The sequence below is a fragment of the Lipotes vexillifer genome, unplaced genomic scaffold, assembly GCF_000442215.2.
Source record: "Lipotes vexillifer unplaced genomic scaffold, Lipotes_vexillifer_v1.1 scaffold897, whole genome shotgun sequence".
NCBI lineage: Eukaryota > Metazoa > Chordata > Mammalia > Artiodactyla > Lipotidae > Lipotes > Lipotes vexillifer.
This window is the reverse complement of record NW_006785587.1, coordinates 1193538-1206582: the sequence shown is the minus strand read 5'-3', so window position 1 is coordinate 1206582 and position 13045 is coordinate 1193538. Positions and strand designations below refer to the sequence as shown.

At 37.8% G+C, this 13045-nt stretch overlaps 1 protein-coding gene across 5 annotated transcripts in view; it reads right to left on the bottom strand.

Annotated features, from left to right (window-relative positions):
• KCNAB1 (potassium voltage-gated channel subfamily A regulatory beta subunit 1) overlaps positions 1-13045 on the bottom strand; it is a 435707-nt gene that overhangs the window by 52904 nt on the left and 369758 nt on the right. For 3 of the 5 annotated variants that reach the window (XM_007457647.1, XM_007457648.1, XM_007457649.1), the window contains exon 8: positions 4690-4776. The exons of the other annotated variants lie outside the window; for them this stretch is intronic. In XM_007457647.1, the coding sequence (XP_007457709.1) occupies positions 4690-4776 (87 nt within the window). The remainder of the gene's footprint in view (positions 1-4689; positions 4777-13045) is intronic. 5 annotated transcript variants of the gene reach the window in all.

Genomic DNA, 13045 nt, shown 5'->3' with positions numbered 1-13045 from the left:
TTCCTGCTGGCATATGTGGACAGTAAAAAGATGGCTTAGAAAGAAGGAAATTCTTTTGGAATAGGTTGTTTGACATGATGATGTTATGGGAATTAAGTGAAGCTAACTTTGATCTTGTCTCTCTTATTTGAAATAAGACATCTGGGTTCTTTTATGTCTGCATTGACCTACTACCAGGAAAAAAATAAATAATTTGAACTGTAATTAGATTGAGAATAATATCTAATGACTCTGGGAGTTTGTGAGATTAACTAGTTTTGGCAAAAAATTCTAAATAAATAAAAGAGGACTCAATTCCAAATTTTTTTAAATTAAAATTTAATTAAAATGTAATTTAATTTTAAAATCATCATATTCTCAGATCAATGAATTTAGTGGCCTTTCTTCTTTACTTTTTTAAAAAGCTACATAAACTAAAATGGGTCCCCTCATTTTTCTACTATTCACAAGTGGTACATGGTTTACAGCCTCCTTTCATGCCCACAATCATGCTCAGTTATTTCCTCTCTGGATCAATGAGAAGAGTATGGATGGAGAAGTTAGCCTAGCACTTGTGAATGACAGAAAACCACACCAAAAAAACTCCTAGTGCAGGTCCTCAGACACACAAATGCTCTATGTCTATCCATGTACAACATGATTCATGTCGGAATGAACTTTCTCTTGACTAATGAGCTTAAGAGAAGATTCTGAAATATACTTTGGGGATTTATGGAAGTGAGAGACTTAAGAATGTGAGTATCATGGAGCTCAAGGAACTGTCAGTGACTCTACTGGGAAGAACACAGAAGTATAAGAAAGAAGAAATGGGACATGGGACTGATTTTTTCTGGAATTGGAAAACATGCCATCAACGCCAGATATTATAGCAGAGACAGATGGCATGGCAGGTGCTGTGAAAGAAAAATGAATTACTACTAGGTGAACCAGAAAAAATAAACAAGAAGGACAGAGGAAAAAGTATACAAGTTCCTCTCTGTTGTCAGGAACATCTTCCCATAGCTGTAAAATGTCTAATTGCATTCCACAGAGTTGTAGATTACAAAGGCAGTCTCACCTCCTTCTCCATTGGTTGCACTTTGGGAATTTATGGCCATTGTTTTGAAAGGACTCACTTTTTGTCTAGTGGCTTTCTAAGGAAGGAGGGAAGGCAACAACTAATTTGATACATGATGCCAATATTATGAAGATGCTACTGCTAATCTTTTTCTGGCTCAATTTGTTGTCATCTGATATGTAGAAACTGGATGAAACTCACGTTGGTTTATTCTAGAAGTGTTCCCAATTAACATCCTTTCATGGTGCGAATCAAGAGGATGGGGTTGGCATTTTAATAAATTTAAATCAAAGTTGTTTAAAATGAGTCTTAGAAAGCTGGGCTAACTTCTCTCATTAGTTCCCCAGGGTTTAATATAGGTGCCTTGGCAAAACCATAAGTTAGGGTGTGTTGTGGGTCCATGGAATTGACGGGAATGGTTGAAACCAATAAAGGTGATCTACAAATGTTAAGGGTTTACTGTGAGGCACACATACAAAGAACAGTGCCAACATATGTAGATTTAATATAGGAAAATTCAGCAACATGCACTTGGCAAACACTGTTCTGTCGCTTATATTAGACAGAAATGGATGCAGTTGGGCCTAAAATTGCCAATGTGAGTTGCTAAAGTAAGAAAAGTATGTGAATGATATTAAGGCTGTTACCAAAAAAAAAAAAAGGTGTCTGGGAAAGTATCTAGTGATGGTTTTGTCACTATATTTGGAGAAGAAATTGAGTAATTAAAGGCTATAGAGTAACACTGACAAACAAGTTATTACTATAGGGTTTTCAAGGGTAATTTTCATTATACATAACATTTACTTTTCTATTGTTTTTAAAAACCCTAATAGCCTTCCTAAGGTAGACCCCATTGTACAGGTACAACTTTCACTCACATACACACATATATGATTCACAAAATCATTGCAAAACTGAAACTTAATAACAACATGGAATCCAGACATAGCTTACACACCTTTTTTTTTTTTTTTTCCATTTTTAGAAGAGAAAATGCACCCGCTACCTGGAAATCCCTGTCTATTTCTTATTTTTTTCTTATTTCCTATTTCTTCTTCTCTCTGTTGCCCAGATCAGTCCTTTCCTCTGTTACAGTAAAGAAGGAAAGACTAAATATAGAGAATGAGTTTTTAGGGACTAATACCAAACTGGCCCTTCCATCTGGCTCACCTTGGAACAAATGAGTATATTGTTTGAGGATACACATTTTCTGCAAAGCTAGGGAGACATCACAGGGAAGCTATTTCAATCTGGAATAAGTCCTACATGGGGACTTGCCTGTAGTGTGAACCTGCTAAGTCATCCCAGAGGAATAAGCCTCAGAGTCTTATGTGCCAGCCAGGAGTGGATCTCCCTTTGCTGGGGGTGGGAGAGAGCAGGCTACATTCCAGCATAAGGAGGTTGGTTGCCGCAGAGCTTTGAAATGCCATGTTTCTTGACCTTATCAACAAGTACAAATCTCTACTTGACACCCTTCATTAGACTTCTGAACTTGGACAATGACTTGCGATAAAACAGCTTCCAGGGCTTCCCTGGTGGCGCAGTGGTTGAGAGTCCGCCTGCCGATGCAGGAGACATGGGTTCGTGCCCCGAACCCTGGTCTGGGAAGATCCCACATGCCACAGAGCAGCTAGGCCCGTGAGCCATGACCACTGGGCCTGCATGTCCGGAGCCTGTGCTCCGCAGTGGGAGAGGCCACAACAGTGAGAGGCCTGCGTACTACAAAAAAACAAACAAACAAACAAAAAAAAAACAGCTTCCTATTCTGCTTTGTGGTATTTTTTGTAAGAAACTCAGAGAAAATGTAAATATTCTCTGATTCCAGCGGAGACTGGTTAATGCTGCAGTTATACATTCTATCAGGTAGCAATCTGGTTTGTTTTTGTTTTCTATGTTTTGAAGCTCCCTTCTGATAAATGTCAACACATAATTAGTCTTTATATAAGAGATACCATTATCTTATCACTATTACATAGTTTGGCTCCTAATTGAGAATTTTCTCCTTCTGTAGGTATATAATGCAAATTATAATGTTTTCTGTTTCAGAGACTTCTATATTATATCCCTCAGATTAAAGATAGTGGTAGAACGGGGAAAATGAGCCAAAAAAAAAAAAAAGATGCTGAAAAATCCCAGATGTTCTTCTTTCCTGTACATAGCATAATTGCAAAGGACATTTTTCCAAAGAGGAAAATAGTCACTAGGCATTTAAAATGGGAAGCAATTTCAGTCTTTCACAGCCGCCACTGAATGGCATTTTACTTGACGATTGTGCTCACGCGATAGCTTCAGTGCTGTTTTAATGTGGCATTGAGAATAGTGTGACATCATATTATCCTTGCAATAAGCACTCCTTACACTAATAAAATGTTTATGATTTGCTTTATCAAACACCTATTCTTTGCTTTGATAAAAATATGCATTTTATGTCATTTCCATGGATAATTTCTTATTATGAATTCCCAACACTGATATTGCTTTATAATAAACTCCTAATTTACTCAAATCAAAAAAAGCAGAAAACGCTGAGAGAAAATTAGATACATAAATATATATTTTAACCATTTCTCTGTGGTTGAGAAAGACATAAATAGCAAGGAAAACAGTTTCCACAACTTTTATTTTCAGAAATGCAGCCGACAGAAATATTTATATACATTGCAATCATTTATAACTTCCATAACTTTTATAACCCTCTAGCAAGAACAAACCTTTACAGAACCTGATTTATTACAGGATCCTGAACTACCTTTTGAATCATCAAAACTAAATTTACCTTAGTGTAATTTTATGTCAAGTATTCTAATTCTTTAAAAATTTGTAAAATCCATGTCATATAGTAAACCTCAAATAACCAAAACATTATTTTTTTCCTTCTTTTTCCCAAATATCTTCATTCTCATTCACCTCAGGTATATGATAATCCATATGATTATAAATCTCAATTAACTAGAACCTTCTTTTAAATATTTCCTCCCAAACTATCTTCAATCATCCTAGGTAGTCTCCATAAATAAATGCAGATTGAAGAAAATCTGGTTTTAGGAACATTCTGAAAGCTTCCACAGGGAGATACTTAAATTGTCTTTAAACAGTTGTTAACACGATGGGGATAAAATATTGCAGCTCCTTGAGAATCAAAAACCAGATTGCAACGAAGAGTCACATTTTCAAGTAGTCGCTCCTGTAAAGCCTCTGCTCATGGTAGCACTTAGCACTTATCACCACAGATTGGAGACTAATCTGACCTAGAGTCATTATAAAGTAAAAACACCCTCAGAGAACTCACTCCAAAATAACGATGGCTGGGTTATAAACTCCCCTTCCAATTACGTTTATTGTTTTAGTTGATAAAATCACAGAAGTGAAAGGAACCTGGAGAAAGTGAGCACTGTAATGGTAGGAGCCGCACTCCCGGTGCCTGCAACTGCTTAAAAATTAATGAAGATGCAAGACACGGAGCACTGACTCTGTGGGTAAATACTGAGGCTGAAAGACATCGACTGGAAAGGTTTTTATTTTTCACGTTCAGTCAGATCAGCTGAATATATTTCATTTCCTACTGTGAGTGGAATAAGTCTTCAAGCTAGAATCAATAACTCTAGAGTCTTTTATTAAATTTCTTCACTCACCTTCCATGGGGGTGTTACTGTCTGGTCGATTTGCGAAGACTACATCCACATACTCGAGCTGCAGCCTCTGGAGGGAGCCCTTCAGTCCTGGGAACAGAAGCAGGAAAACCTCAAAAAATCTAAATATGAGCACTATTAGAAATAGTTGAAGCTTGGTTTCCTTCAAGAATTTACTTTAAAAAAGAAAAAGCATTGGATTAGTTTCAAAAAAGGCATTGAATACTGTGATGTGTTCATTGGCCCCTAGAACCTTTAAAAAATATATCAAGGGCTGACGTTGTCCCCAACAAAGAAAAGCCTTAGAACTTTCTCAATGGTATTAGTGCTCCACCGGAAATCCACACTTGGATTTTTCCACATCTGGGATTTTCTTGGACTTTTCACGGTGGCTCCTGTGTGGCTGTGTCTAGAAGCAAAGTTTAGAATAAAAAGCAGCCTGAGTTTAACTTCTTTCTTCTTGAAAAATGCAAATTAATGTCATGTTTTGAATTACTTAATGGGCTTATAATGGAATGGAGATATATTTATTGCATATCAAAAACATTAAAATGGTGTAAGTCAAAAATAAGTGACTGATAACCCCATCTTAATGTACACATGGGTTTTAATAGGAATAAAAGGGCTGGCAAATGAAGGCTTCGCTCAACATTTTACTAATTAAAACAAAAGTTCGAAGAACCTTAAATAGAGTTGAGCCCTACCGTTTCTATTATTCCCCATTCTTTTGAGAAGAAACAAAAACACTAGAAGCCCTAAAGATTTTTTTTTAACATCTTTATTGGAGTATAATTGCTTTACAATGGTGTGTTAGTTTACCTGTCCAATTTTCCCAGCACCACTTATTGAAGAGGCTGTCCTTTCTCCACTGTATATTCCTGCCACCTTTATCAAAGATAAGGTGACCATATGTGCATGGGTTTATCTCTGGGCTTTCTATCCTATTCCATTGATCTATCTTTCTGTTTTTGTGCCAGTACCATACTGTCTTGATTACTATATGTTCCCATATCTCTTCCCTCTTGCGTCTCCCTCCCTCCCACCCTCTCTATCCCACCCCTACAGGTGGTCACAAAGCACTGAGCTGATCTCCCTGTGCTATGCGGAAGCCCTAAAGATTTAAGGGGTAATATAAAGGAGAGAGTGAGAGCTTAAAAAAAAAAAAATTGAATCTATAGGTTGCTTTGGGTAGTAGAGTCATTTTCACAATGTTGATTCTTCCAATCCAAGAACATGGTATATCTCTCCATCTATTTGTATCATCTTTAATTTCTTTCATCAGTGTCTTATAATTTTCTGCATACAGGTCTTTTGTCTCCTTAGGTAGGTTTATTCCTAGATATTTTATTCTTTTTGTTGCAATGGTAAATGGGAGTGTTTTCTTGATTTCACTTTCAGATTTTTCATCATTAGTATATAGGAATGCCAGAGATTTCTGTGCATTAATTTTGTATCCTGCTACTTTACCAAATTCATTGATTAGCTCTAGTAGTTTTCTGGTAGCATCTTTGGGATTCTCTATGTATAGTATCATGTCATCTGCAAAAAGTGACAGCTTTACTTCTTCTTTTCCGATTTGGATTCCTTTTATTTCCTTTTCTTCTCTGATTGCTGTGGCTAAAACTTCCAAAACTATGTTGAATAAGAGTGGTGAGAGTGGGCAACCTTGTCTTGTTCCTGATCTCAGTGGAAATGCTTTCAGTTTTTCACCATTGAGGATGATGTTGGCTGTGGGCTTGTCATATACGGCCTTTATTATATTGAGGAAAGTTCCCTCTACACCTACTTTCTGGAGGGTTTTTATCATAAATGGGTGTTGAATTTTGTCAAAAGCTTTCTCTGCATCTATTGAGATGATCATATGGTTTTTCTCCTTCAATTTGTTAATATGGTTAACAAATTGCGTATAGATTCAATGCAATCCCTATCAAACCACCACTGGCATTTTTCACAGAACTAGAACAAAATATTTCACAATTTGTATGGAAACACAAAAGACCCCAAATAGCCAAAGCAATCTTGAGAACGAAAAAAGGAGCTGGAGGAATCAGGTTCCCTGACTTCAGACTATACTACAAAGCTACAGTAATCAAGACAGTATGGTACTGGCACAAAAACAGAAAGATAGATCAATGGAACAGGATAGAAAGCCCAGAGATAAACCCATGCACATATGGACACCTTATCTTTGATAAAGGTGGCAGGAATGTACAGTGGAGAAAGGACAGCCTCTTCAATAAGTGGTGCTGGGAAAACTGGACAGGTACATGTAAAAGTATGAGATTAGATCACTCCCTAACACCATATACAAAAATAAGCTCAAAATGGATTCAAGACCTAAATGTAAGGCCAGAAACTATCAAACTCTTAGAGGAAAACATAGGCAGAACACTCTATGGCATAAATCACAGCAAGATCCTTTCTGACCCACCTCCTAGAGAAATGGAAATAAAACCAAAAATAAACAAATGGGACCTAATGAAACTTCAAAGCTTTTGCACAGCAAAGGAAACCATAAACAAGACCAAAAGACAACCCTCAGAATGGGAGAAAATATTTGCAAATGAAGCAACTGACAAAGGATTAATCTCCAAAATTTACAAGCAGCTCACACAGCTCAATAACAAAAAAACAAACAACCCAATCCACAAATGGGCAGAAGACCTAAATAGACATTTCTCCAAAGAAGATATACAGACTGCCAACAAACACATGAAAGAATGCTCAACATCATTAATCATTAGAGAAATGCAAATCAAAACTACAATGAGATATCATCTCACACCAGTCAGAATGGCCATCATCAAAAAGTCTAGAAACAATAAATGCTGGAGAGAGTGTGGAGAAAAGGGAACACTCTTGCACTGTTGGTGGGAATGTGAATTGGTTCAGCCACTATGGAGAACAGTATGGAGGTTCCTTAAAAAACTACAAATAGAACTACCATATGACCCAGGAATCCCACTACTGGGCATATACCCTGAGAAAACCAAAATTCAAAAAGAGTTATGTACCAAAATGTTCATTGCAGCTCTATTTACAATAGCCCAGAGGTGGAAACAACCTAAGTGCCCATCATTGGATGAATGGATAAAGAAGATGTGGCACATACATACAATGGAATATTACTCAGCCATAAAAAGAAACGAAATTGAGCTATTTGTAATGAGGTGGATAGACCTGGAGTCTGTCATACAGAGTGAAGTAAGTCAGAAAGAAAAAGACAAATACCGTATGCTAACACATATATATGGAATTTAAGGGAAAAAAATGTCATGAAGAACCTAGGGGTAAGACAGGAATAAAGACACAGACCTACTGGAGAACGGACCTGAGGATATGGGGAGGGGGAAGGGTGAGCTGTGAGAGAGAGGTATGGACATATGTACACTAACAAACGTAAGGTAGATAGCTAGTGGGAAGCAGCTGCATGGCACAGGGATATCGGTGCTTTGTGACCGCCTGGAGGGGTGGGATAGGGAGGGTGGGAGGGAGGGAGACGCAAGAGGGAAGAGATATGGGAACATATGTATATGTATAACTGATTCACTTTGTTATAAAGCAGAAACTAACACACCACTGTAAAGCAATTATACCCCAATAAAGATGTTAAAAAAAAAATCTGGAGCCAATAATCTGTGTCTCAACCCTAACCACTGAGTCACATTCCTATGATTATGTAAAAAAAATATTTAATTTCAGTAAAATTAATACTTCCCTGAGACAGAACATATTGTATATAGTATATAGTATTATGCAACCAAAAGGATGACAGTGTTCAAGAATGATTTTATCTCATTTCTATGAGGCACAGAATTTCCTTATCAGCCTATTTAATTCCACAGGAAGACTGGGGTTTTTTCTCTTTTTATTATAGGCATAAAATTAATTGCATGTTAAATGAGGCTCTTATAAATTTAAATTTGGCTCATTTAAATTTGATTTTTCAAACTGGCTTATCGGCCAGCCACAATTACTTTTCTGACAGGAAGATGGAGTGCTTGAATACAGTTCTGGAAATATTTTTTCATTAATTGAGAAAGGATTGTCTGTGATGGTAGCTTGTTAAAAGAAGCACTGATGAAGAGATTAGGGCAGACAGGTGTTGTAAGGTCTAATGCCTGTTCTTCAAAAACCAGTGACTTTCAGGCTCGGGGTATTACCAGCTATCTCAATGGGCATCTTCAAATTAAATTCAGCTTAAAAAGCACTATGATATGACCCACCTTTGGAAGCAGCTGTGTGTATGGAGGAGGTAAGGAGAGGAAAAGATAATTAAGCAAACAATAATAGGGTATCCCAAGGTCTGAAGGGTTGGAAATCTGTACTCTAGCATGTGATCCCACTTGGGTTATTTGACCTTTTTGTGTGTGACTCAGTTCTCTAACCTGTAGTGGAGATAACAATACCTACAACCTTCAGAATCGCTGCTCCAGAGAGCAAATAAAATCAGTTGGCAAGCACTTGGTAAGTGCAACAGTCTATAGAAGTGCGGTAGTTATAACAGTGGCGCTCACATCTGGAAAGACTCAGGATGAATGGTGCCAAAGACTAGATGCCAAAGATTTTCACTGGACCTCCTGGTTTTAAAGGGAGACATTTAGTGACAGTTCTGGCCCATGCCTGGCACTGGAAACAAAGTGTCCTCCTTTCTGATGATGGCGCTCTCCCTCTGTGCTCTTCTGAACAGCTCAGTGTGGGCTGAGAGAAACTAGAAGGAGCTATGACTAACTCTGACCTGTTAGAATGCAGTGTGATCAGTCACAACATAAGTCCTTTCCTCTTCCATGCCATAAGCAAGTACTGAGTTCCAATTTGATCTGAAACTGTGCTGAGCTCTGAGGGGTTAAAGATGCATGGACATGGTATTTGTAATCTCCAGGGAGCAAACAGTACATACTGAGAGCATCTATTGGCATAGGTTCATAGTTCAAGGTAATAGTATGCACCCATAAATAATGACATGGACTTGATAGAATGACAGTCTCATTGTATTCAGTCATTCCTCATCTCTCAATTCTTTCTCTGGAAAACCTTTTTGCTTGATATTTAGGCCAAGATTCAAGAGTATTCATGTGAGAATATAAGAAATGATGTGTTGTATCCTGTCAATGATCCACCAGGTCTCTACTCTGACTCTGAAGTGGAGTAAAAGGAGGTTGTGCACCTAAGAGACACTGCTCACTTTGAAAATCTCAATCACATAAAGTCTTGTAATCCATGGCATGAATTTTGGATTTTACTCTATGTGAGATGGAAAGACGTTGGTGAGGGGCTGGGAGGTAAAGAAACGGAGTTAAGTTGGGGAAATGATGATATCAGATTTGTGTTCTGAACTGATCACTTGGCCTGCTGAGAGTGACCTTCAGGTGCGAGAGTGACAGCAGGGAGGGGAGACCAGTGAGGAGGTCACTGTAGTAGACAACGCTTGGACCAAGTTGATGAGAAGTGTTCACATTTGGGACAAGTTGCATAGGTAGAAATAAGAGGACTCTTGGTGTGCTGAATATAAAGTGTGGAGGTAGAGGTATCAAGGAGGACTCTTAGACTTTTGGCCTGAGAAGTTAAGTGACTGTTAGTAAATGAGAAAGTCACGGGAGAAGCAGATTGGTGGTGGTGGTGGGAGCCATGATGGGTCTGAGCAGCACATCAGTCAACCCCACGGAGCTCTTGGCTGCTGGATGGACCAGTCTGGCATTCAGAGGAGAGGTGGGGCACAGGCCTTGGGATCCAGGGTACTAAATCGCGCTGGCTTCAATGACTTTGCCAGTCTCTTAGCCTCTTTGGACCTTAGTAGCCTCATCTGTCCACAGAAAAAATACAGCTAGATGGTCTTTCTGTTTTGATCTTTCATGTGACTACAAAACAAATCAGGTAGTCCTGGCTTTTTCTATTTGGATGCTTTAATATTGTAGCAACATAAAGACATGCTAACAAGTGTCTCCTTGAGAGCCATTTAGGGTTTATCTCCAATAAACAAATAGTCATATTCTACCTCTACTCAGCAAATGTTTGTTGAGCATTGGCTTGGGGCCAAGTATTGTTTTAAGTTTAAGTAGATGTGCAAAAATGCATTAACCTTGGCTCCAGAGTGGCATCCGAATGGCTAATCATGACCTAAGGAGGTAAGTGATCCCGTGCAGCAAATGCACTTGGTGAAGGCACTTTTGACATTAGCCTGTCCCTTGGCGCTAACCCAGTGTCTGTGGGAGTGAAGACAGGAGAAGCAGGAGAAACATTCCCTGCTCTTGAGGAGATGTCTAGATGTTAACTGGCAAGTCCTCAAAAGTCCACAGGAGAATAAATTATGTAAAGAAAATAGCTTTCAAGTGACTACAGTAAAAAGAAATCTAAGTTAATCTCTCCTTTAGGTTCTGAAGTGTAAACAGGAACTGTATTGTTCATAAGGTGAAAATTGATTCAATTTAAGCCTATTTCATAGGCGTCTAAAGGAATATGTTCATTCCAGATGTTAAGCAGTTTTGGCAGGGTTAGAGGTGGAACATGTGTTCATTGTTGCAGATTTAACTCTAGAAACAAGGCCACGAGTAGTTTGGAAGTTCTGCAATGTTCTCTTCAAATATGCTGTGTCATCATCTTCTACTCCTATGGCATATTTGTTTTCCGACCAGGCTTGAAAAAAAATGTTGCCTTAAATAATGTACACTGCTTCCCAATATAATTTTCCAGCTTCTTCTCGGCATACCTCTCAGTCATGATTTGAGACATACTTCTTTTTATAACGACTGCCCTGCATTAGAATAATACAACTGGCTACACCTCCCATTATGAAATATGATTGTTTTGGGTGGGTGATTTCAGTTTACCATGAACATGGTACACTGGGAAGGAATCCTGTGGTGAATCCATTTGTTAAGAAATTTATTCTTTAATTGAAAAATCATCAATTGTCTCTTTTTTAAAAAGTTCAGATAGTAGGGTTTAATATTTGCCATTCATTAAAAAGTCTCAAGTGGAGCTTTTCTCAGATTATTTTCCTCTCCTCCTAAAACAAGGACAGTGGGTTTGTGTATTGAATCACATGACAAAACTGTTGTTTACCTGAAAGGCAAATACAGACTTAAACACAGCTTTTGCCTATAAAAGCACAGAAACAATTTACTTATGCTTACAATTTGACTTACCAAACTATTTCCATTCTTTCATGTTAGATACTAAAGAGTTTTGATCTGCTAAATTTTAACACTGGCACAAATTTGGGTTTAATGAATGTTTGTGGAATGGCTGAATGGATAAATAGACTTTCAGAGCCTGGGAGGATCTTGTGATTCCAAATGAATATAATAAACCTATTAGTGAAATTTCTACTCCCTCCTTATGAATCTAAGAAGAATGTTGTTTCTAGCTGGATCTAAGTCAAGGACTTTGGGCTCACTGAAAAGGTCTTTCATATGACTTTTTTCAAAATTGCATTATGCCCAAATCAAGCTAATTTTACACTCTAAAAACTAACTCAGGCGGCCAAGGTCACCCAGCACACAAGTGGCCTGAACTCTACATGAATTGGACTTCTGTCTCATTCTTTAACAGTGCTTCTCAAATTTAATATGCATATGAAACTCCAATGTTGAATAAGGTCATCCTCATCACAGGTCAAGTACCAATGAAACCTGAGGATAATGATTTGTAAACTTTTTCAAAATTTATTCTGGGTCTAGAAATCTCATGTCCCTTCTTTTTTTCTGTAAAATGCACTCAATTCCCTAATTTCAGCCTGCCTAGAAATATCCTTTGAGCTGAATCTCTTGCAGTCATGAGTATTTTTGTCTTTGGCGGAAACTATAAACTGCAAAATACCACCAACAGTAACAACATAATAATTGATCCCAATTCTTCTTCAACCTCAAAAGTTTGAAATTTTGTGTTAGCTTGAATCTGGGTCAATTTGAATTTCAGCTGAACTGGTTTATCCATCCTGAGAGATTAGTTCCCAAGAGGATTTCTGACTTATTTAAAAGGGGAGAGAATTTTATTTCTACTGAGTTGTATGTGGCTTGAAGAAAACTGACTTAAAAAGGAGAGTTCTGAAATTATGCACACACACTGGTAAATATTAAAGCAATAGAGATTCAGTGAAAAGCACAGTAGCACAACTTCTCCATTTCTTTTTCTCGTCAATTTTTCTATTTCTTTGTTGATAGCTAGTGTAAATCACTTTCTGAATCTCTTTTTGAATCAATTAGATCAAAAAGAAAAGAGAAGAAAAACAAGAACTTTCTAGGCAGCACACTGCCGCCATGTTTGTTCAGCTGCTACACAAGCCAAAGACTTGGATTTTTTCTGTTTGACAAACTTTGTGGTAGATGACACAAGTCATGGGGCAAAAGCTAGAGCAGGA